This window comes from Nerophis lumbriciformis, linkage group LG24 (genome assembly GCF_033978685.3).
Source record: "Nerophis lumbriciformis linkage group LG24, RoL_Nlum_v2.1, whole genome shotgun sequence".
NCBI lineage: Eukaryota > Metazoa > Chordata > Actinopteri > Syngnathiformes > Syngnathidae > Nerophis > Nerophis lumbriciformis.
In genome coordinates this window covers 4,081,586-4,107,746 of record NC_084571.2, presented here as the reverse complement: position 1 = coordinate 4,107,746, position 26,161 = coordinate 4,081,586, and the positions used below count along the sequence as shown (strand labels likewise).

Genomic DNA, 26,161 nt, shown 5'->3' with positions numbered 1-26,161 from the left:
TGTGTAGGATTTTAAGAATGCAGAAAAAAATACACAAATAAGTAAGAATAAAATGCATTAATGGATAAAAATGTAGCCTGTGGAAAAAGTTAATGTTGATATTTACCTCAGAAGGCTGCAAATAGAAAAGAGGCATTCAATTTTTATTTAAATTGTATTTGATATGCCATTGATATTTTTTTTATTATTATTATTATTATTATTTGAAACTCGATTTTGCATGTCACTATAAAGTTATATAAGCCTTGCTTGTTCGATATTCAATGCAAAACTTGTTTGGGTCCCTATTAAAAGGTTCATTTGTTCAACCTTGGCCCGCGGCTTTTTTCAGTTTTACATTTTGGCCCACTCTGTATTTGAGTTTGACACCCCTGGTCTACGGCCTTGTCCAGCTCTCCTTGAGTAACTGCCTGTCTCCTGGAATCTCCTCCATGCTCTGGAGATTGTACTGGGAGACACATCAAATCTTCTTGCAACAGCACACATGGATGTGCCATCCTGGAGGAGTATGACAATCTGCGCAACTTCAGGAGGGTTAAGAAATCGCCTCATGCTCCCAGTCGTGATAATGACTCTAGCTAAAGCCAACACTTGTGGAAAAACAGTTAAAAAAGATCAAGAGGGAGGAACTTGAAATGGCCTCCACCTGCAAAACCAGTCCTGTTTTGGGGGCCATCTTGTTGTTGCCCCTCTAGTGCACCTGTTGTTAATTCCATCAACACCAATGCAGTTGAAACTGATTACCAACCCCCTCTGCCACGTACCTGACCAAAACCTTATCAGAAAAGTGCAATTGAATTCATGCCATACCCTGATAAAAAACTGTTCCTTTAATTTTTTTGAGCAGTGTATATATATATATATATATATATATATATATATATATATATATACGCATATACATACATATACAGTATATATACATACATACATACATACATACATACACACACATATATATATATACACCGGTATATATATATATATATATATACATATATACATACATATATATATATATGTACATACATATATATAGGGACGGCGTGGCGCAGTGGGAGAGTGACCGTGCGCGACCCGAGGGTCCCTGGTTCAATCCCCACCTAGTACCAACCTTGTCATGTCCGTTGTGTCCTGAGCAAGACACTTCACCCTTGCTCCTGATGGGTGCTGGTTAGCGCCTTGCATGGCAGCTCCCTCCATCAGTGTGTGAATGGGTAAATGTGGAAGTAGTGTCAAAGCGCTTTGAGTACCTTGAAGGTAGAAAAGCGCTATACAAGTACAACCCATTTATCATTATCATTTATATATATATATATATGTACACATATATATATATATATATATATATATATATATATATATATATATATATATATATATATATATATATATATATATATATATACATACATATATATATATACATACATACATATATATATATACATACATATATATATATATACATACATATATATATATATACATACATACATATATATATACATACATACATATATATATACATACATATATATATATATATACATACATACATATATATATATATATACACATACATATATATATATACATATACATATATATATACATACATATATACATATATATATATACATATATATATATATATATATATATATATATACATATATACATATATACATATATACATATATACATATACACATATATATATATATATATATACATACATATATATATATATATATATATATATATATATATATATATATATATACATATATATATATATATATATATATATATATATATATATATATATATATATTACATGAATATATACCCACACATGTTTTCATTCATAGTTTTGATGCCTTCAGTCACAATCTACAATAGTCATGAAAATAAAGAAAACGCACTGAATGAAAAGGTGTGTCCGAACTTTTGGCCTGTACTGTATATATAATATATATATGCATATATATACAGTATATATTCATATATATGCACAGGTACATACATACATACGGTACACATATATTATTTTTTAATCGAAAAAAAAGTTAATCCAAATGCAGCTAAATTTCCTTTTACTCTGACTCATTTCCTAGTCCAGTTGCCAGTCGCGTGACACGCAGTGCCGATTGAGCAATTAATTGCAGACCTCAAATTTGAATGTGCAAAAAAAAAAAAAGGGACAGGCGACAAGCTCACAACTCGGAATCAGTTCTCATCGTTCACTTGAAAGAGCCGTTCAAAAGACTTCAAAAGATCGCGGATGTCACATCTTTAGATTGCGATGCTGACATTCTTTGACTAGGCTACTTTGCATGTAATCGTGCCGTGCCCTGGCCCACCTCTTGTAATTGTACCATAGGAGGCGAAGTCTACCCAACACTCACAATAGCCAAACATGCATCAAAGGTGTATTAGAGTGTTGTAGAAAGTTGTCTCACCTTAAACTTTGGCACTGGCAGGACCATTTCTGTATACCTCGACCATAGCCTCCTGGGTCTTGGATCCCGTAGATCACCCACGGGGGGGAATCCAGAGTCCTGACAACATTACAAGTTGGTTAATCAGAGTCATGGAAGTAGGGATGAACGATTAATTGACATCAAGCTTTTAATTAGTGTGGATGCGTAACCACAGGAGGCTGAGGTTGTTGTTTTTTCTCCACCGTCACCGGCATTTGAGTGACAGACATGCTGCTCAGCCATTCTGATTGCTGAGTCTCGCGTTTGTTCGGCACTCGCTTCAAATAGGGAGAAAGACGTCTCACTCTGTGCATCACTCAGGACATGAGCGTGTGTATTTAACAGTATAAATTACTGAACGCAGTGATCCGTCTTTTCAGTCTTTCACAATCTTTGTCGCGATAGGCAAAGAGCTGGGCGCCAGCTTTACACACACAGGAAGCACGTACAGAGCGCCTCCATATTCACGACTCGCAAGTGACAAAATTAGGAGGGAAAAAATATGATCAAAGCCAAATGTCCCCATTGTGGGAATATTTTAGCTTCAAATCGAATGGGCAATATGAGCCCATCAACACGGATGAACGAGCGAGAATGCCGTGACAGCAACAAAACCAAAAAAACAACGCCCAACCTCGTTTTTCCAACTGGGAAAATAAATGCAATTTAAGATGTTCAATATTTATTTTATTTAAATTTAAAGGAATGAGAGTCCATTATATTTTTTTGTTTATTTATTTAGGATAAAGTTATTTACCTTCCAATTACAGTACAATGGTCAACAATTCCACAGTAATGAGAAATAAAAGTTAATATCCTTTTATATTGTTACTTACATTATTAATATATATTATGATTACATTAAACTATAAACTATGTATGTTTTTATAATTTATTTCTTCATTTAAAGAGCATGAGAGTGGGGTTCTTAACCTTTTTGACCTTGGGGCCCAACTTTTCCATTCCAGATTACATTCCTTTACAAATATTAACACTAAATTAGTAGTCGTCCTCTTTTTTTTAATTATATGAAACAATTTGTCAGTCACAATGATTATTATTTATTTACTACATAAACCCTAGGCTTATGTCAGGTTGATATACGGTACTCAAACATACTGAATAAGAAGAGACTTATAAATGACTGATGAAAATTTGATTTACATATAATTATGTTGTGCTGAAATAAATAAACTAAATTAATAATCCATCCATCCATCCATCTTCTTCCGCTTATCCGAGGTCGGGTCGCGGGGGCAGCAGCCTAAGCAGGAAAGCCCAGACTTCCCTCTCCCCAGCCACTTCGTCCAGCTCTTCCTGTGGGACCCCGAGGCGTTCCCAGGCCAGCCGGGAGACATAGTCTTCCCAACGTGTCCTGGGTCTTCCCCGCGGCCTCCTACCGGTCGGACGTGCCCTAAACACCTCCCTAGGGAGGCGTTCGGGTGGCATCCTGACCAGATGCCCGAAGCACCTCATCTGGCTCCTCTCGATGTGGAGGAGCAGCGGCTTTCCTTTGAGCTCCCCCCGGATGGCAGAGCTTCTCACCCTATCTCTAAGGGAGAGCCCCGCCACCCGGCGGAGGAAACTCATTTCGGCCGCCTGTACCCGTGATCTTGTCCTTTCGGTCATAACCCAAAGCTCATGACCATAGGTGAGGATGGGAACGTAGATCGACCGGTAAATTGAGAGCTTTGCCTTCCGGCTCAGCTCCTTCTTCACCACAACGGATCGATACAGCGTCCGCATTACTGAAGACGCCGCACCGATACGCCTGTCGATCTCACGATCCACTCTTCCCTCACTCGTGAACAAGACTCCGAGGTACTTGAACTATAATGATTTTTTAAATTAATTTAAGTGTAAATGAAAATACAGCTCCACCGCTTTAGTCATATTTTTTGCACTTAAGAAACTTCTGTATGACTTTAGCTCCAGACATAATTTTAGTTTAATATTGTCATTACTGCCACAAGTGGAGGAAAAGTGTATTACGACTGAGTACCGCAGCGGCCCATCCGGACTACAGCTGAGAAACATATTTTTGGCGGCCCTCTATGGGGCGCTCACGGCCCTATTGTTAAGAAAGACAAAAGCTCTGTCTGCAAAAAGCCAAACAATAGTCAATTATTGCATCCTGTTCTAATGTGTGGCACTTTGAGACAATAATCTACTGATTGACAGTCTACAAATAACATGTCCTCATTCACTCGTTATTTTCGCAGTTTCATGCATTTTTATGGTCGCGTGGGGAGCTGGAGCCTATCCCAGCTGCACATGGGTGGAAGGCGGGGTATACCCTGGACAAGTCGCCACCTCATCGCAGGGTCAACACAGATAGACAGACAACATTCACACTCACATTCACACACTAGGGACAATTTCGTGTTGCCAATCAGATAAACTCAATAATGATTTTTTTTAAATTCATTTAAATGTAAATGAAAATACAGCTTGACCACTTTAGTCATATTGTTTGCACTTAAGAAACTTCCGTATGACTTTAGCTCCAGACATAATTTTTTGTTTAATATGGCCCTAGTGCAGTGGTTCTTAACCTTGTTGGAGTTACCGAACCCCACCAGTTTCATATGCGCATTCACCGAACCCCACCAGTTTCAAATGCGCATTCAACGAACCTTTCTTTCGTGAAAAATAAAAAATGTTTGGTTTTTTTCAAATTCAAGACAAAGTTATATGTTTTTTTACTGGTGAACAAAATGAACTGTGCATGAGCAGCACCTTGTTCAAAGAACAAAACCAACACAGTACATGAACTCACAACAAATTACACGCCTGCAAATCAGTGTGACTTCTGCTGTTGCCTTTGAGAGACCAGTTCAGATATGCGTGGCTTCACCTTAGCAAGTGCCCCTCTCCTTTTTATCTCAGCAAAGCTTGTTCCTTTTCCACCCAGACATACAATACTATTACACAGCTCATGAAAAACAATATTTTTTGTTATTGTCATTTAAGTGGGCCAAAACACCTATTTTAGAAAACAATCTCATGGAAATGACTGCTGTCATTTGATTATAAGAGTAAAACATTTAACTTGTTATTTAGTCAGGTTTGGGACAGGTGTGCTGCTGGTGTGGCTACAGTGCATGTGCACATCTGACGTCACTCACATGTGCTCCACTGATTGCTCAAGGAGTTTTTGCGTTTGCTCACTCATATGGAAAATTAGAGGGAACATTGTTTGGGGGTAGCCATAATACGCCGATAGGGAGACGTTTTTATTTACACAATGAGTCGGGTGTGTCTTGAACTCCACGGCGAAGGCTCCGCCGAACCCCTGAGGCCGACTCACCGAACCCCTGAGGCCGACTTACCGAACCCCTGAGGCCGACTCACCGAACCCCTAGGGTTCGATCGAACCCAGGTTAAGAACCACTGCCCTAGTGTGTGAATGTTGTCTGTCTATCTGTATTGGCCCTGCGATGAGGTGGTGACTTGTCCAGGGTGTACCCCGCCTTCCGCCCGTGTGCAGCTGGGATAGGCTCCAGCACCCCCCGCGACCCCGCAAGGGACAAGCGGTAGCAAATGGATGGATGGATGGATGGATGGATTGTCATTACTGCCACAAGTGGTGGAAAAGTGTATTACGACTGAGTACCGCTGCGGACCATACGGACCACAGCTGAGAAACAGATATTTTTGGCGGCCCTCTAGGGGGCGCTCACGGCCCTATGGTTAAGAAAGACAAATGTTCTGTCTGCAAAAAGCCAAACAATAGTCAATTATTGCATCCTGTTCTAATGTGTGGCACTTTGACACAAGAATCTACTGATTGACAGTCGCCAAGTAACATGTCCTCATTCACTCGTCATTTTCTCAGCTGAATTCGGGCGGAAGGCGGGATACACCCTGGACAAGTTGCCACCTCATCGCAGGGCCAACACAGATAGACAGACAACATTCACACTCACATTCACACACTAAAGACACTTTTGTCTTGCCAATCAAACAAACTCCATTAATAATCCATCCATCCATTTTCTACCGCTTGTCCCTTTTAGGCTTGCGGGGGGGTGCTGGAGCCTATCTCAGCTGAATTCGGGCGGAAGGCGGCATACACCCTGGACAAGTCGCCACCTCATCGCAGGGCCAACACAGATAGACAGACAACATTCACACTCACATTCACACACTAAGGACAATTTCGTGTTGCCAATCAAATAAACTCCATTAATAATCCATCCATCCATTTTCTACCGCTTGTCCCTTTTGGGGTCGCGGGGTGTGCCGGAGCCTATCTCAGCTGAATTCGGGCGGAAGGCGGGGTACACCCTGGACAAGTCGCCACCTCATCGCAGGGCCAACATATATAGACAACACTCACATTCACACACTAAGGACAATTTCGTGTTGCCAATCAAATAAACTCAATTAACAATCCATCCATCCATTTCCTACCACTTGTCCCTTTTGGGGTCGCGGGGGGTGCTGGAGCCTATCTCAGCTGCATTCGGGCAGAAGGCGGTGTACACCCTGGACAAGTCGCCACCTCATCGCAGGGCCAACACAGATAGACAACATTCACACTCACATTAACACACTAGGGACAATTTCGTGTTGCCAATCATCCATCCATCCATCCATTTTCTACCGCTTGTCCCTTTTGAGGTCGCGGGGGGTGCCGTAGCCTATCTCAGCTGAATTCGGGCGGAAGGCGGGATACACCCTGGACAAGTTGCCACCTCATCGCAGGGCCAACACAGATAGACAGACAACATTCACACTCACATTCACACACTAAAGACACTTTTGTCTTGCCAATCAAACAAACTCCATTAATAATCCATCCATCCATTTTCTACCGCTTGTCCCTTTTGGGGTCGCGGGGGGTGCTGGAGCCTATCTCAGCTGCATTCGGGCGGAAGGCGGGGTACACCCTGGACAAGTCGCCACCTCATCGCAGGGCCAACACAGATAGACAGACAACATTCACACTCACATTCACACACTAAGGACAATTTCGTGTTGCCAATTAAATAAACTCCATTGATAATCCATCCATCCATCCATCCATCCATTTTCTACCGCTTGTCCCTTTTGGGGTCGCAGGGGGTGCTGGAGCCTATCTCAGCTGCATTTGGGCGGAAGGCGGGGTACACCCTGGACAAGTCGCCACCTCATCGCAGGGCCAACACAGATAGACAGACAACATTCACACTCACATTCACACACTAGGGCCAATTTAGTGTTGCCAATCATCCATCCATCCATCCATTTTCTACCGCTTGTCCCTTTTGAGGTCGCGGGGGGTGCCGGAGCCTATCTCAGCTGAATTCGGGCGGAAGGCAGGGTACACCCTGGACAAGTCGCCACCTCATCGCAGGGCCAACACAGATAGACAGACAACATTCACACTCACATTCACACACTAAGGACAATTTCGTGTTGCCAATTAAATAAACTCCATTAATAATCCATCCATCCATTTTCTACCGCTTGTCCCTTTTGGGGTCGCAGGGGGTGCTGGAGCCTATCTCAGCTGCATTTGGGCGGAAGGCGGGGTACACCCTGGACAAGTCGCCACCTCATCGCAGGGCCAACACAGATAGACAGACAACATTCACACTCACATTCACACACTAGGGCCAATTTAGTGTTGCCAATCATCCATCCATCCATCCATTTTCTACCGCTTGTCCCTTTTGAGGTCGCGGGGGGTGCTGGAGCCTATCTCAGCTGAATTCGGGCGGAATGCGGGGTACACCCTGAACAAGTCGCGACCTCATCGCAGGGCCAACACAGATAGACAGACAACATTCACACTCACATTCACACACTAAGGACAATTTCGTGTTGCCAATCAAATAAACTCCATTAATAATCAATCCATCAATCCTCTACCGCTTGTCCCTTCTGGGGTTGCAGGGGGTGCCGGAGCCTATCTCAGCTGAATTCGGGCGGAAGGCGGGGTACACCCTTGACAAGTCGCCACCTCATCGCAGGGCCAACACAGATAGACAACACTCACATTCACACACTAAGGACAATTTCGTGTTGCCAATCAAATAAACTCAACTAAAAATCCATCCATCTATTTTCTACCGTTTGTCCCTTTTGGGGTTGCGAGGGGTGCTGGAGTCTATCTCAGCTGAATTTGGGCAAAAGGCGGGGTACACCCTGGACAAGTCGCCACCTCATCGCAGGGCCAACACAGATAGACAGACAACATTCACACTCACATTCACACACTAAGGACAATTTCGTGTTGCCAATCAAATAAACTCAATTAATAATCTATCCATCCATTTTCTACCGCTTGTCCCTTACGGGGTCATGGGGGGTGCTGGAGCCTATCTCAGCTGCATTTGGGCAGAAGACGGGGTACACCCTGGACAAGTCGCCACCTCATCGCAGGGCCAACACAGATAGACAGACAACATTCACACTCACATTCACACACTAAGGACAATTTCGTGTTGCCAATTAAATAAACTCCATTAATAATCCATCCATCCATCCATCCATCCATTTTCTACCGCTTGTCCCTTTTGGGGTCGCAGGGGGTGCTGGAGCCTATCTCAGCTGCATTTGGGCGGAAGGCGGGGTACACCCTGGACAAGTCGCCACCTCATCGCAGGGCCAACACAGATAGACAGACAACATTCACACTCACATTCACACACTAGGGCCAATTTAGTGTTGCCAATCATCCATCCATCCATCCATTTTCTACCGCTTGTCCCTTTTGAGGTCGCGGGGGATGCCGGAGCCTATCTCAGCTGAATTCGGGCGGAAGGCGGGGTACACCCTGGACAAGTCGCCACCTCATCGCAGGGCCAACACAGATAGACAGACAACATTCACACTCACATTCACACACTAAAGACAATTTCGTGTTGCCAATCAAATAAACTCCATTAATAATCCATCCATCCATTTTCTACCGCTTGTCCCTTTTAGGGTCGCGGGGGGTGCTGGAGCCTATCTCAGCTGAATTTGGGCGGAAGGCGGGGTACACCCTGGAAAAGTCGCCACCTCATCACAAGGCCAACACAGATAGACAGACAACATTCACACTCACATTCACACACTAAAGACACTTTTGTGTTGCCAATCAAATAAACTCCATTGATAATCCATCCATCCATTTTCTACCGCTTGTCCCTTTTGAGGTCGCGGGGGGTGCTGGAGCCTATCTCAGCTGCATTCGGGCGGAAGGCGGCATACACCCTGGACAAGTGTCTACCTCATCGCAGGGCCAACACAGATAGACAGACAACATTCACACAATAGGGCAAATTTAGCATTGTAAAAGTCTCAAATCCAATCGCAATCACAATTTTGGGGAAAAGAAAACCGGCATTTAGGATTATTCACAATATCGTGCAGCCCAGCATGCAAGTAAAACATAAAAAGAGTGAAACTTACGGGCACACTGAAATGCACTCCATCATATCTGTAGATTTTCTGAGCGACCCGTCTAATGGCTGGATCCTGGACGAGTTTGTAGCTGTTCCACTGCAAACTGACAGCTTTTTGTGTGTCTGCCCCACCGTCTGGATCCATGCTACAGCTGAAGTGTCAGACAAAAAAAAACATTATTCCAGGCAGGCCAGGATGTTTAAACAATTGCAATCATACCGGTGTGCATATATTAGGCTAGGCGGTCATACTGATCTGACGCGCAGCCGCAGCTAATAACATGCTACCGGCGGTTACCAATGCCGCACCGGGGGTAAAACAAACTGGGCGAGGACGAATTAGCCTTGACTGTATTACTTGTCCATCGTAAATAATCCGGCAAAATATACAAAATAAGTTATAGTGTGACGTTTCCGTTGAGGGCTAAGACGCTGTCAAAACAATGAGCGCGTTACGTCACAGAGCACTAGTTTAGTTAGCATCCCGCGGCTAGCACGGGCTAACACGCAGAGACAGAATGCAAAGAAGCTGTGCATATACGCCGGGACGGCGTTCAAACTGAGCAAAAGTCGAGTCGGGTTCACGACCGGGTGGCAAATATCACACCAACGGCGACCCAAGCGTTGCAAAACGACAGTTAATCAGTTATGTTTTTATGCTAATGCTAGGGTAAGTTTTCGCGAGCGTTGGCTAGCGCTAACTAGCATTGGCATCAACTTGAGAGCCAAACGCAACATTTTCCTGGCACAGCTCTTCAACCGAGCACATATTACCAGTAACGGCTGTGCTATGGGAGTATTTCCCGGGCTCTATCGGTCCCCCCCCCCCCTTTTTTTTCACCCCCGGCCAAATCTACACTCCCACCTCCGAGGGTCCTACAGCCCGCTCATCGACCCGCCGCTCCGGTGTAGGCAGCAGGCCCGGGCAACAAGAAAAACACAGTCCCTCAAACACAAACCGGACGGCTCCGATGCCACGCTCAAGCAAAACCGGTACGCGAAAACGATTCCGCTCATATTCCGGTTGCCAGTCGATACAAAGACGAGTCTCCACGAAGCACCTGGGCGTTGTTTTGGTCCGAAAACCCCAATATTGTGACGAGAGCGTAGCAAACCTGAACGCCTCGCCTGTTCGCCATCAGTTGGAGCAAATGCAGCAGTCGCTTCGCACCAGCACTTTCTCCAAAGTAACACACCTCTTTAAAAAAATACAACGACGACTATATTTAACAAAAATATGTTAACAATGACGTTTTTATAAATGGACGACTAGAAATAATTATATTCAAATTTATCTACATCCTTTCAACAACTAAAATATACGATCGAATCTGCGTTGTCAAATCTAATGACCCGGTCGAACAAAGCGTCCTCTGGTGGCTATCTGTGACATTTCTGCAAATTGTCCTCACCATTTACAGTATTTTTGGACAAACATGGTGACTTATTTTTTTTTAAATCAGCAAAAAGTTATGAATGTAATGTTTAGATATTTATGTACGATTAAAAAAAACAAATACTATCTCGCTGGGAATTATATGGGCAAGGCACAGCATCACATTTAATTATTAGCTTTACTATTAAGGGTGCACAAAAAAATCGATTCTTATTCATTCCGATTCTAAATTTATTCATATCTTTCAAAACTCGATTTTAAAAATTTGAATTAAAAAAAAAGAAAAAGAATACATTTTAAAAGTTTTAGGCCATCTCCATGCAACCAGAAATAGCTTTTCTAACCTGTAACGAGAGATGTCAGGCCGATATTATCGGCCGATAAATGCTTTAAAATGTATTATCGGAAATTATCGGTATCGTTTTTTGTTTTTTGTTTTTTTTAATTTATTTATTTATTTTTATTAAATCAACATAAAAAACACAAGATACACTTGCAATTAGTGTACCAACCCAAAAAACTTCCCTTCCCCCATTCACACAAAAGGGTTGTTTCTTTCTGTTATTAATATTCTGGTTCCTACATTATATATCAATATATATCAATACAGTCTGCAAGGGATACAGTCCGTAAGCACACATGATTGTGCGTGCTGCTGGTCCACTAATAGTTGTTAATTATCATAGTCATTAATTACTAGTTTCTATGTAACTGTTTTTATATTGGTTTACTTTCGTTTTTATTCAAGAAAATGTTTTAAATTTATTTTATTTACTTTTTTTATTTTATTAATATTTTAAAAAAGGACCTTATCTTCACCATAACTGGTTGTCCAAATTAGACATGATAATGTGTTAATTCCACGACTGTATATATCAGTATCGGTTGATATCGGTATCGGTTGTGGAAGGGGCCGAAAGGTTTTTAGGGGGTTAGGTTTGTCAACGTTTCTTTTTTTTTTTTTCTCCCCATTTTGGGGGTTTCTTTGTCTGAATGTGGGTTCACATCAGGGGATGCAAAACAATAACATTTATTTACTTTTTAAATTCTGTACACTGCTGCTGGAATTGTAATTTTCCTGAGGGAACTCTCCCGAAGAAATCAATGAATGTTAATGTAAATGGGTTATACTTGTATAGCGCATTTCTACCTTTTTAAGGAACTCAAAGCGCTTTGACACTATTTCCACATTCACCCATTCACACACTGATGGCGGGAGCTGCCCATGCAAGGCCCTAACCAGGACCCATCAGGAGCAAGGGTGAATTGTCTTGCTCAAGGACACAACGGACGTGACTAGGATGGTAGAAGGTGGGGATTGAACCAGAAACCCTCAGGTTGCTGGCACAGCCACTCTCCCAACTTCGCCACGCCGTCCCCATAATAATAAAGTACTATCTATCTAACTATTGTCCAGCCACACTGGCTAGCCTTTGTTACATTCACCCCGCTGAACTTCACTCTCATCCGGGTGACAGCTGCAATGTCACCCACGTGGTTCGGTCCCTAGCTTTTCTTTCCCTCACGGGATTCGAAACCAGATCGCCCGCATGAGGCAAGCGTGCTGACTACCGAGCTAAAAGTCCTGGCTATCAACTTGAGAACCAACCAGCATTGCTGTTGTCAGAAGTGAGCACATCACCCCTATATTAGCGTCCCTTCACTGGCTCCCTGTGCGTTACCGAATGAATTTTAAACTCCTATTTGTTTTTAAATGTCTTAACTTCGCTCCAACATTTCTCTCCGACCTCCTTCAGCCTTACTGCCCCACCCGATCCCTAAGATCAGCTGCTACTGACGGTCCCTGACGCAAGGCTGAAGCTTAGAGGTGACAGAACTTTCGCCGCTGCTGCTCCCAAGCTCTGGAACGACCTACCTCTGAGTGTTAGATAGGCCTCCTCTCTTCCTGTTTTTAAATCTCTCTTAAAAACATACTTTTGGCTTTTAACACTGAGTGATATCCATCCTGCTATGGCGCCCCATAATACACGTGCTGTGAACCTGTTTTTATGTTCTATTTATTTTTTATCGTGTCCTGTTTGTGTTGTGTTTGCTCAGTTCTCGTATTATCTTTTAACCTGCCCATTGTACAGCACTTTGGCTACCCCTGTGGTAAATTGTAAATGTGCTTTATAAATAAAGTTGATTTGATTTGTCAAGGAGTGTGGTTTCCCAACCTCACTGGCCGGCCACTGCTACACATTCCAAATGAAACACAATAGATTAAAATTGAGAGATAATTCAATCCAAAAAATGTTTGCTAGGCCCAAGTCATGTTATCATTTATATAAGAATCCTCACTACGCTTCAGTCATTACTTTCAAGCTGTCAAGTTTGGTCGCTGTGATGAAACTAAATCTAGTCCAGAGTGGGCTGACACGATCATCAAGTTAAATTTAGAAACCACACCCTTTCCAGTCCCCATATAGAAGGCACCATTTCTCTCAAAGGCAACAGGATGTCTCTGCTTTATTTATTTTTTTCTAGTTTGACCGCAATGAAAACACAAAAAAGAATTCAGTGCACTTTATTGACTTTGCTCAGATATTTGTTAGAAATAGCCTGCAAGAAACTCATAGCAGATACAAGTTCAAATGAAGTCGATTTGACCGTTGTAGATTATATTAATGCTATTATTACTGTTCGAATCGACTCCACTGTGGTGCTTGTTGTAACTTATAAAACGTGGTACAGCAGGTCAAGTTATAAAAGCCCACAAGGAAAATGCTTTTAAAAACCAGGATGCTTGTGTTGATAAGATGTGATGCTGACGAAAGGTCCTTTTCACAAGATGAGCAGATGGTGACAAAGCAGGCAGAACTTGGCACAGCCACAGAAAATATGTCTGCTTGAAGCTGCGGCCACCATTCTTTCACATTGCCTTCACTTTGATCTGCTTCATCTTCATCTGCTTCTTCTCAATCTTCTTTTGCTCACGGCGCTGGGCGGCTTCCTGAAAAACAAGCATTGAAAACATCAATTGTGTTTTTGAGTGAATTAATGTTATTGACAAAACAGACCGGAAACGTTGCAATTCAGAACGGATACTATAGTCCTGACCTCGAGGCGACGCTGTCGGTCAGGATCCTCCTCGTTCATGATCCTCTCCTTCTCTGCCCGCTTCTTCTCCTCGCGTCTCGTCTGGGCGGCCTCCTGCCGCTGAGCGTGAGTCTGCTTCAGGAAGTTCTCCTCCACTCGGGCACGATTGCGGTCTGCTTTTATTTTGCCCTGCAAACACAAAGGAGGGTCTTCTATTCTCTTTTATACTGTACATATTAGGGTTGGCCCGATACCAATATTTTGGTACCAAAATGTATTTAGATACTTTTCTAAATAAAAGGGAACCACAAAAATGGCATTATTGGCTTTATTTTAACAAAAAATCTTATGGCACATTAAACATATGTTTCTTATTGCTATTTTGTCCTTAAATAAAATATTGAACATACAAGACAACTTGTCTTTTATTATTAAGTAAGCGAACAAAGGTTCCTAATTTAGCTGCCGACATATGCAGTAACATATTGTGTCATTTTCCATTGCATTATTTTGTCAAAATTATTAAAGGACAAGTGGTAGAAAATGAATTATTAATCTACTTGTTCATTTACTGTTAATATCTGCTTACTTTCTCTTTTAACATGTTCTTTCTACACTTCTGTTAAAATGTAATCTCTTATTCTTCGGTTTGGATGATACCACAAATTTGGGCATCAATCCGATACCAAGTAGTTACAGGATCATACAATGGTCATAATTTAAGTCCTCATGTGTCCAGGGACGCATTTCCTGAGTTTATAAACATAATATAAACCGATACTTTTTAGAGGCGTTATAGTACCGAATATGATTCATTAGTATCGCAGTACTAGTACTGGTATACCGTACAACCCTAGTACAAATGCATGTCTGTGTATGTATAAATATGTAAAACGATATAATTACATCGCAACAGACACGTAATCTATATTAATAAAAAAATAAATTTGATAAAACATTCAATTTTTTTTCTTCATCTGTAAAAACAGAATTTGCAAAGCAAGGTTGGTTGAACAAAGGCACTCGCTGTCTGGTAACTGAGCAACACAGGAAGTATACCTTACCTATTGGTACATATTTTGGAACTGCATAAATCCAAACATTTTGTATAAAACTGTGGAGGCATTGCGAATATATTAATAAAAAAAATCTTGCCTTCCTTCCTACTTCCGGGAAACGACCAGTTTGGAATTTGCCCAATTTGTGACGTTTTTGCCATTGATGATGTCAGCGAATTATCCAAATATGATAACGTACCCAGAAGGCTTTGCGCAAGTCTGCCATTGTACTCCTTAAGGTCTTTATTTTTCGCTACCCTCTTGTTATGAGGCAGACTGGCTTGTACATGCACATGCATCCCTCACTGTTGCCATTTCTAGTACAAAGTAGCGTGTAGTTCAAACGTATGTCAGTAGACTTGCTATGGAAGCGCTAAAAACTACAACAAAGATGGCGGTGAGTTGAAGTAGAGCTACGTATATAAGACACAAAACACCGCATCCTGTCAGAAAACGGCTTGAAGATGATCTGTAAAACAATCTACACTACATTTTGAGCAAAAAAACACCATTACATGTTATGTAGACTAGGGCTGCGAATCTTTGGGTGTCCCACGATTCGATTCAATATCGATTCTTGGGGTCACGATTCGATTATAAATCGTTTTTTTTTTTCCATTCAAAGCGATTCTCGATTCAAAAACGATATTTTTCCGATTCAAAACGATTCTCTATTCCGGTGTATTGAATACAGGATTTCAGCAGGATCTACCCCAGGTCTGCTGACATGCAAGCAGAGTAGTAGATTTTTGTAAAAAGCTTTTATAATTGTAAAGGACAATGTTTTATCAACTGATTGCAATAATGAAAATTTGTTTTAACTATTAAATGAACCAAAAATATGACTTATTTTCTCTTTGTGAAAATGTTGGACACAGTGTGTTGTCAAGCTTATGAGATGCGATGCAAGTGTTAGCCACTGTGACACTATTGTTCATTTTTTTTTTTTTTTTTTTTATAAATATCTAATGATAATGTCAATGAGGGATTTTTAATCACTGCTATGTTGAAATCATAACTAATATTGATACTGTTGTTGATAATATTCATTTTTGTTTCACTACTTTTGGTTTGTTCTGTGTCGTGTTTGTGTCTCCTCTCAATTGCTCTGTTTATTGCAGTTCTGAGTGTTGCTGGGTCGGGTTTGGTTTTGGAATTTGATTGCAGTGGGTTAGGGTATTGTTTTGTTGGATTGATTAATTAAAAAAAATAAAATAAAGAAAAAAAAAAGAAAAAAAAAGAAAATAGATTTTTGAAAAATGAGAATCGATACTGAATCGTACAACGTGAGAATGGCGATTTGAATTTGAATAGATTTTTTCCCCACACCCCTAATGTAGACCATAAGGAAGTGTTTTAAATGTAGAAAATAAAGTATAATGACCCCTTTAAGTTGATTAACATTAAAGAACCATTTAAAAACGTTGTTATAATGCGGACAGGTGTGCCCCCTGACATTTTGGGGTTCTAGCTGCCAAAACATTAACAAAAATGATATTTTAATATAGTTAAACCTTCTCCGAAAAAGATGTTGATTGATTACAAAGAGTAAATAAAGTTAACCATGGCATTAACTGATTACATTAGCTAAAATAATCCACTTTTACAGAAAGAAAGTCATGTCACTGTGATGTATGTACAGTATGTATGATTGTATGTATGCGTGCGTGTGTACCTCTCGGTTGAGACGCAGCTTCTTGACCTTGTCGATGCTGTAGATCACCATGTTCATGAGCGGCAGCAGAGCGTCCATGTCTTTGGGAGAGGTATTTCCCATGCCAGGCACTATGAACACACCATAATAATCACCAAATAAGCATGAGTTTTGTTTTTATTAAATGAGACTAAAATTCCCACCATTGAAAGTAAACAGCAGCGTCTTCTTGGTGTCAGGCAGTTTTAAGGGCTGACCCTCCCTGCAAAACAACATTTTAAATATAGCTGCAAACATGAATAAAAAGTTATTCTTGGGCTCATACTCACTCTTGCATAACTTTTGGACCAGAAAATTGGTCCGAGAAATGGATGGACTCGATCTTGTCAGCGTGGTTGGTGATGTAATGGACCATCTAAAAACAGACCAAAGCAGGGTTGACAGACTGCAGATGTGTTAATGATGAGTTATATACAAGTATCGCGCTCAGACTTCACCTTGCTGTCCATCACTCCCTCCGTGACCTCGCCCATCTCAGTAAGGATAGCCAGAGATTCTGGAAGGCCGAACTTGACTCCAGACTTTGGCTTCTCCCCGCAGAACTCACACTGCACCACAACGAGGTTATATTTAGTGTGGCGTATGGGACATTTAAATAAAGCATTAAGCCGGTTTCCAGCAAAAAATATTAACACAAAACACATTTTATAGAGAATCAAAGTTTTACATGCAGAGAACAAAATGAGCGAGGCATTTGTGCACACTGACCAAACAGACTGTGCTCTCTTAAAACAGAGTGGTAAATATAAAGATATATATTGTGTGTACGTTTATCTACTTAAAACAAAATGTGGTCAACAGATTTCAGTGTTTGCAAGTAACCTACTTTTTAAGCATGTTCTACAATACCGTGATCATTTTGGTTCACAATAACCGTGTGGTGAAATATCCACATTGTTACATATTGATGTCTTTTTTGCAAAAGCTTTTTTTGACACTGAATTTATGTCACTGATTTTTTTTAAATTAAATTATGGTGACAATTTTATTGAATAAAGATTTGTGAGCAAAATGTGTTTTAAAATTCAGTTGGTTAAAATAGTGTTATTATTGTGTAAACATTCAGTGTAAAAAAAATAATTGTATAACAATTCTTTATTTTTTATTGTGTGAAAACTCAGTGTAAAAAAAATAATTAATGAATAATAATTCGGTGTAAAAAAAAAAAATCAGTGCAGAAATATTCCTTGCTTCAAAACTCAACACTCATTTCCAGTAAATTAAGACTGAAGTAATCGATCTTGTCACAGGACAAGCCAATGAGGTGCTTTAGTCTTAAATTTTGAATTGAATTTTTCCCACAGAATAGTTTTTGCACTGAATTTGTATTCAATGAAATTGTCAGCATAACATGATGTGGACAAATTCAGTTCACAAAACTCCAACACAAAAATTCAGTGTCCAAAAAAAGCTTTCGTAATAAAGAAAAGTTAACCTCCATAGTTACATCCCTACGTACTTACCAAGTCCTGCATCTCCTTCTGAAGGCGGGCCATGGACTTCTTGGTGCCCACAGCAAACACAAAAGTGTCCATGTCATCGTCATTGAGCGTTACTTTGATTTGCTGCACAAAATACACACACACACACACACTCTGTGAGACATATAAACTCAGTGAGAGAATCCTTCTGGCTGAGATGGTACCAACCACTTGGTCGCAGGTGGGCCTCATCATCCTGGCCAGAACGTTGAGCAGGTCCTGCCTTTTCAGGAACTGGAAGCACAAACACGTGCATGACGGTCACTGTGTCCACACAAACACACACACCTGGATGCACACACACACACCTTGAGTTGGATGAGCATGCCCTCGCAGCACACACGTCCTGAGCACCACAGGTTGTAGATGTGCTCGTTTTCCTGGTTGAGTTTGCCTGTGCTCGCCGCTTCTTTGCTGGTGCCGTCATCGCCTGCGCGCACGCAATATTGTTAGCAGGTTGTTGACAGAAAGGATTCATCAACGACCTTTTTGTCCCCTGACGGAAAAGGAGACCATCACTATTCGAAACATCCCGACACTGATGGAAGAAACTCACCCACGAGGGCGAAGTTGCTCTCTAAAAGTTCTCTGTGAGAGTTGAACCAGGCCTGAGCCAGACGGCTATTCTTGTTCTTGCCGATGATGTAGTTCATTATGTAGGCCAGAAGGCCCGTCACCATCAGGATCTCCATGTAGTAGCTCTCCCAGCTGTTTTGCAGATGCGCAGGGACCTGCACGGAAATAACAGGCGGCCATTGAGGCTATGGACAATGTGGGCGACCGCCCAGGGTGCAATTGGTTTAGGGGTGAGAGGAAATAATTATTTTTTCAAGAATACCGCTCATTTGCATTAGGGGTGTGACGTTTGCAAACAAAGTCTTTTGTGCAGCTCCCAGTTGCAAGTCGTTTTTTTTTATGCACGTGGCCCCATGCTACTAGAAAATGAGTCTACTTAAAGAAAACTTAGCGTTTGGATTCTATTAAACATACTATATATACACATATGTATTTTTGATTGAACAAATTAAATAAAAAAATAAAAAAATGTAAATAGATAAAAAAATATACAATAAAAAATACATATACATATATATCTTTTTTTTAATATATGTATTTTTTATTGAACAAATTAAATAAAAATTAATAAATAAAAAATATACAAAAATACATATATATATATATATATATATATATATATATAGTTTTTATTGATATATATATTTTTATTGTATATTTTTTTAATCTATTTTTTATTTATTTATTTTTATTTAATTTGTTCAATAAAAAATACATATATGTATATATATAGAATGTGCATAATAGAATCCAAACGCTAAGTTTTCTTTAAGTAGACTCATTTTCTAATAGCATGGGGCAATGGGCAATTACCAACACAATAGCTGCATGTGCATAAAAAACCCCCGACTTAAATAAAAAAAATAAAAATATTGAAAAGTATACAATTAAAAAAAAAAAAAAATATATATATATATATATATATATATATATATACTTATATATTTTTTTTATATATTTTTATTTGGATTCATTTTTCTGGTGAGTTGTTATATGTAATAGTTCAAGCATAAACACACCAGGTAGGGTAGTGTTTTATTCACATTTTCATTATGTCTTAATTTTTATTGTAGTTTTGATTATACTTTTTATATCCATTGTTGCATTTTATTCTTTCTTATTAGTTTTGTATTTGTTCTGTATCGTTAAAATGCTTTTGTGCTACAAAAGGTTTTAGGGAAAATTCTAATTACTGATGTCACTGCCAAAGCATGAAATATGGCAACGCCTTATGGAATATTTACAATGAAAACACAGCAAAAATAAAATGATAGCCAATATTTCAGAATCATTCCCAACAATACAGTAATATTTGTGTAAATGTAAACTATTCTGATCCACATCTTATAACTGATACTCGTGGGTGTCTATGAATGTTCTTATTCATCCAGGTTATTGTCATCTCAGGGCATTCAATCGATCGCAACTGGACTGTTTGGTTTGTCTTAGAAGACGTTTCGCTGCTCATCCAAGTAGGCTTCTTCAGTTCGTGCTCATAGACTTAATTTGTTTAGATCTAGTGATGGTTTCCTCGATAAAAAAAAAGAAGCTTTAACTGCGCACAAATTGTTTCTTCATGGCCACTGCAAAAGTGCACACATGAGAGCGGTGGTGTGTCTCTGTGTGTGTGCCGAGAACAGTGCAGTGTTAACAATGCAATTTCAATGTTGATGATGTGCATTTATTAGAAAAGAAGAATCAAGGTTATGACAAACACATTTTTTTATAGTACTAGGCTATAAAGTATTTTATCAGATTACTTGATGAATCAAACTAACTGAACAAATGATTACTTAAATAATTGATAGATGCCGCCCTATTTCGTAGGATGATGTAATTGATGATTTTGCTTTATGCCTGCACTATATATGCTTAACAATGTATCAAAATGTTTATTTAAAGGGGAACTGCACTCTTAAGAATTGTGTCTATCATTCATAATCCCTATGTAAAACAAGAACACACGCTAATGGGAGTTCTCTATAATGCCCATAAAGCCCTTTAAAAAAAAATCCAAAAACAACATTCCATTTACATCTTGTGACCTGAACATTAACCAAGTATTAGCAATATTGTTACTATAAGTGCTAACACAGAAGATCTACTTTTAGTGGCGCTGTGAACACACTAGCTTATGCAGCTACATTGACATATTGAGTCGATGAACTGCTGCATCGCCTCTGAGTTGGTAAAAGTTAATTCTAGATAACAAATCATGCCTCTCATCTGGATAGTAGAAAGATGTTGACATAAACCGAGAAGTTGGTCACCTTTGGCATCCAACTTAAATCCAAAGATGGCAAAAAGACACTTGTTTGCCCCAACTTATTTTTTTAACCCTTCGCGAGGATTACAATTAGTTCTTCATCCAAACTGGAGGATATAAACGTCCCATCAGTCAGCATTCCAGTGAGAGCAGACATTGTACAGTAAGTGATTGTTTTATTATGTTCATAGTTTGCATATATTGTTCAGCACTTAGCAATATTGCTACATGATACTTAGTGTTTCACTAAATTTACAGTCGTTTAGCACACACCCTCTTAAAACCTGTAGATTATCATCCTTTTATTCAGGCTAAAAATATATGTTTATGGATCATCATTTGTCCCAAAGTCATCTTTATTGCCTCTCACAAAGTATGCTGCGAGTAGTAGGTTTGTTTTTCTTAAAGGGAAATGCAAACGTTGTGATATGTCTGAAATGAATGCGCCGCCGTATGCTTAAAATTAGCAAAATATGTAAATATTACATGTTATTATGACTGCGCCTGTTACTACATTACATATATACTTACTGTGTGTATATAAAACCTTGATGGAGGTGTTTGGATGTTTTTTTAAGCGCTGTGGAAAAGAGCGACTCTAATTGGTTCCATTGTTATCCGACTTTTGCCAACGTTTATTTACGATTTAGAATGAATTAAAAAAAATAAAAACCTGTGTTCATGTCTTGCATAAAAATTGTGCATGATAGGCAAAATTCCAAAAATAGTGCAGTTCCCCTTTAAGTATTTTTTTAACAATAAATTGTATTTATTTTATTTGTGTGATGAAATATTTGTGCAATTTATATCGTTGTTTACAAACTGTATTTTTTCCCACCTGTTTGTAAAAAAATAATATATATATATATATATATATATATATCTATATATATATCTAGGCGTGGAACCTTTAAGCAACATGGCTGCTTCACACAAATTCATATGTGACGCCAGAATACATGAAACAGCATTAAAAATGTTACATATTTTGGACTTTAGAATGCCTTTAAAATGTCTCGAACAATATATCCAATTGCACTTTCAACAGGGACATAATTTAAAATAAGAGTTGTGTGAAAAAATCAGGAAATGTGTCGAGCGTGAGAGTTACAGCAGAAGACAAGTGATAATAAGCTCAGGGAAGGTTTTAGCTTTAAATCAGATTTACCGTGTGGATTATGAGGGGGTCATTCATGGGGTGTCCCGTCTTCTCCATGTCTCCAATCCCTTCAAACTCCTCCTGGTCATATTTGCTGTACATGTCCTGATCCTAAACAGCACAGCTCAGCAAATTAGCTCCACTACAAACACAGCGACATCTTCTCCTTACATCTCCACTTAAAAGCCAACCTGGGTGTCCGAGTCCTCAAAGCCATCCTGACCGTCATCCTCCAGCTCCACCGTGGCCTCGTCTTCATCCTCCTCTTCATCCTCGTCCTGCGAGGAAGGGTTGGCCCTCGCCGGTGGCGGCGGGGCAGTTCCGGCCTCGGGCGCCGCGTCGTCATTCACGTCCTCGAACTCGGCAAAGTCATTGTCGTCGAAGTCCGCCAGGTCCTCGCTGTCGTCAAAATCGTCATTGTAGCGCCCCCTGGAGGCGGGTAGGCCCAGGAGGAGCAGCAGCAGGGTAGGTACCAGGAAGAGGTATATGCTTCGCATTGTGGTGCCTGCAACAAAGTGGGAAGTCGTCAAACCAGACAAGCAAAATGTGTGTTTGAGTAGTGGCACAACTTTTTTTTAAACTAAATTATATTTGATATACTTGTCCAGGGTGTACGCTGCCTTCTGCCCTTGTGCAGCTGAGATAGGCTCCAGCACCCCCCGCCACCGTGTAAAGAACAAGCGGTACAAGATGGATGGATGGATGGATAATGCAGGAATATAATGGAGGTTAATTTGTGTCTTTTTTTTTAGATTTCTTTTTTTTAATTAATGTCACTGAATTTTCCTGTTCAAAATTTGTGAACTGAATTTTTTACATCAAATTGTGCTGACAATTGTATTTAATACATCCATCTATCCATTTTCTACCGCTTGTCCCTTTCGGGGTCGCCGGAGCCTATCTCAGCTGCATTCGGGCGGAATGCGGTGTACACTCTGGACAAGTCACCACCTCATTACAGGGCCAACACAGATAGACAGACAACATTCACACTCATATTCACACACATATGCCAATTTAGTGTTGCCAATCAACCGATCCCCAAGTGCATGTCTTTGGAGGTGGGAGGAAGCCGGAGTACCCGGAGGGAACCCCCGGGAACATGCAAACTCCACACAGAAAGATCCCGAGCGCAGGATCGAACCCAGATTAAGTGAAAGAAAGATTTTATGTAAAAAAAAACAGTGTATAAAAATGTTATGTAAAAAAATTCCGTGCAGAAATATTTGTTGCTTCATAAATCAAGACCCACTGAATTTTTATATAGCGATTTATTTATTTTTTGAACACTGTATTTTAACAAACTGAATTTTTGAACACACATTTTGCTCAAAAATGTTTATTCAATAAAATTGCCAGTATTTTTTATGTAAAAAAAAAATGTGTTTACACAATTCGAATGCAAAAAATTGTAATACAGACACAAATTAAATTAGACATGTCAAATGAATATTTTTTATGTCAAAAATACAGTGTCAAAGATTGAGGAGTTTATCTGCATAAAACCTCAGTAATGTCAGCGTGTTTATCAGTGAACTAAAACGTATACATGGAGTAAGAGACATGATTTGTGTTTCTCATGTGGTCCTAATAACAAGTGCCAAGAGCCTGGTAGTCACGTGATGAAGTCCATTGGGAAAAGTTCCCAAATTGAGCGACTTCAAACTCGTAAACAAAGACGAAGAAATTCACTGGTGCTTGACTCCATCGCACGTCAAACCTGGAAAATAAACTTTATTTGTACGACCAAACGTAAACAAATGTGCGTCAATTGTTTAAGATCAAGCACAAATGTCAAATATGTTGCTGGCTTAGCTTAGCGACCCGCACTAACACGTTGTCACAGCATTTGTTAAAAAAAAAAAAGTGTTTGTATTTTTTATTTAGGTGTTATTACTTGCACATAAGTCGGATTAAAAAGCCTTCACTTTAATCACATTTGCGTGTCCTACCATCCCCCATCAAGTACAGTACTTTCTTATTAGCTAGCATTAGCATGCTAACTAGCTAGCACGGCACCAACTTGAGCAGAAATGAAGTCAGCGTCATAATAAAGCGCAGATTGTGGGAAACGAGTGTAAAACGGAGGCCTTGCGACGTCTTACCAGAGTGTTACCGGGGTTGACGTTATGCCGTTTGATGCCAAGTAACCCCCAGGAGTGTGCGGGTGAGACGCCTGGCGATTTTGACACGGCTTTAACCTTTCAAAGTAAAAGTAGAGCGGGGACACGGTACTCGCCTGTCAACGCGAGAATTTATAATCACGTGATCACCGACCACGTTTTTACACTGTGCCCAGCAGTCGTGGTTTTTATTTTGAAATATTGACAGAAAGTAAACATTGTAATGCTGGCTAATTCAACATTTGTCTGGAAAAAAGGTTTGGTCGTTGGATTTTATTTTCATGAATGGAAATTGAAACACAAAAAAACGTTTGGTTTCATTGAATTGAATTTCAAAACGCAAAAAATAAAATAAACAATCGTTTTGGTGTCGTAAAGCAATAACTACAACTAAAAACTACACAACTATAACATTTTTGTATTTCATGTAACAATTCAAATCGCCATAAACAGAAACAAAAAGGACCACAACGGAGGATTTTTCCCCCCCATTTGCAGCCACAGGAGGTTTTATTTTCAAAGTAAAAGCATGGCTTATGTGCTGTATGTGGTTGTATGTCCACTTGGACGTTGGAGTCTGCAATAAAGCTTGATTGATTGATTGATTACTACGGTATGCGTGTGCCTTTGACTCTGGTTAAAAAGTATTCGGAGCCCCACACAGAAATGACTCTAGACACGGCACAACGAGGACTGAACATCTCAATAAAAACGGAAAAAAAAACCCCAGACCAAACCGGAAGTAGTGGTTTTAAAGATACGACCAAAAAATACTGTATTATATATCTAATACTGTATTATATATGTATTATTGTGTATAATTATTAAACATAGCTTGATCAAATAATGTTTTCGTGTGTTATATGGGTAGATATATCTGCAGGTGTGTTTTAAATAATTTCTGTGTCGGGCTCCAAATTCAGTTTAGCCAGTGTGCCGTAGTGTCCCTGCTTTTACTTTGAAAACAAAAACATTTCCGGTGTCAGAATATGTAAAAACATCAGTGTTGTCTGTTTTTCCGGTTCTTCTGTACGAGGGATTTAAGTTGATTGATTGAATGATTGATTTAAACTTGTATTAATAGATTGCAAAGGAAGAGAATACATTATATGAAATAGTACAGTTCACACAGTACAGTACATATTCCGTACAATTGACCACTAAATGGTAACACTCGAATAATCAATCAATCAATCAATCAATGTTTATTTATATAGCCCTAAATCACAAGTGTCTCAAAGGGCTGCACAAGCCACAACGACATCCTCGGTACAAAGCCCACATAAGGGCAAGGAAAAACTCACCCCAGTGGGACATCGATGTGAATGACTATGAGAAACCTTGGAGAGGACCAAGTGTTTCAACCACGTTAATAAATTCATGGTAAAAAAAAAAGTTTGCTATTTGAAATGTAAAATTAAAATCAAATCGTGTTTAGAAGTTTTTCGATACCAAAACTAAAAACGCTATGATTTTCAATTACA

The 26,161-nt window shown here is 39.8% G+C and overlaps 2 protein-coding genes across 5 annotated transcripts in view; both read right to left on the bottom strand.

The window, feature by feature from the left end:
* setd1a (SET domain containing 1A, histone lysine methyltransferase) overlaps positions 1-11,115 on the bottom strand; it is a 35,579-nt gene extending 24,464 nt beyond the window's left edge. Inside the window, exons 1-3 of one of the 4 annotated variants that reach the window (XM_061981346.1) lie at positions 10,981-11,115; positions 9,873-10,017; positions 2,466-2,564 (exon numbers count right to left, since the gene is read on the bottom strand). In XM_061981346.1, coding sequence (XP_061837330.1) covers positions 2,466-2,564; positions 9,873-10,010 — 237 coding nt within the window. In that variant the 5' untranslated portion in view covers positions 10,011-10,017; positions 10,981-11,115. The other 3 variants (XM_061981345.1, XM_061981348.1, XM_061981347.1) reach the window with 3 other exon arrangements.
* Positions 11,116-13,772: 2,657 nt separating this feature from the next.
* Positions 13,773-24,796, bottom strand: ccdc47 (coiled-coil domain containing 47). Its single transcript, XM_061981344.1, has 13 exons — positions 24,660-24,796; positions 22,746-23,059; positions 22,564-22,665; positions 19,110-19,284; positions 18,862-18,983; positions 18,722-18,787; positions 18,536-18,637; positions 17,510-17,620; positions 17,342-17,427; positions 17,216-17,274; positions 17,034-17,143; positions 14,322-14,489; positions 13,773-14,214 (listed from the first exon to the last, which is right to left on the bottom strand). The coding sequence occupies exons 2-13, from the start codon at positions 23,049-23,051 to the stop codon at positions 14,134-14,136; spliced, it is 1,488 nt and encodes a 495-aa protein (XP_061837328.1). The 5' UTR covers positions 23,052-23,059; positions 24,660-24,796; the 3' UTR covers positions 13,773-14,133.
* Positions 24,797-26,161: the final 1,365 nt, after the last annotated feature.

Coding starts and splice junctions, on each gene's coding strand:
- ccdc47 (XM_061981344.1), bottom strand. CDS start 23,051: ATGCGAAGCATATACCTCTTCCTGGTACCTACCCTGCTGCTGCTCCTC. Junction 17,428..17,509: donor AGGGAGTGATGGACAGCAAG/GTGAAGTCTGAG, acceptor GTCTGTTTTTAG/ATGGTCCATTACATCACCAA. Junction 17,144..17,215: donor GCTGCTGTTTACTTTCAATG/GTGGGAATTTTA, acceptor GTGTGTTCATAG/TGCCTGGCATGGGAAATACC.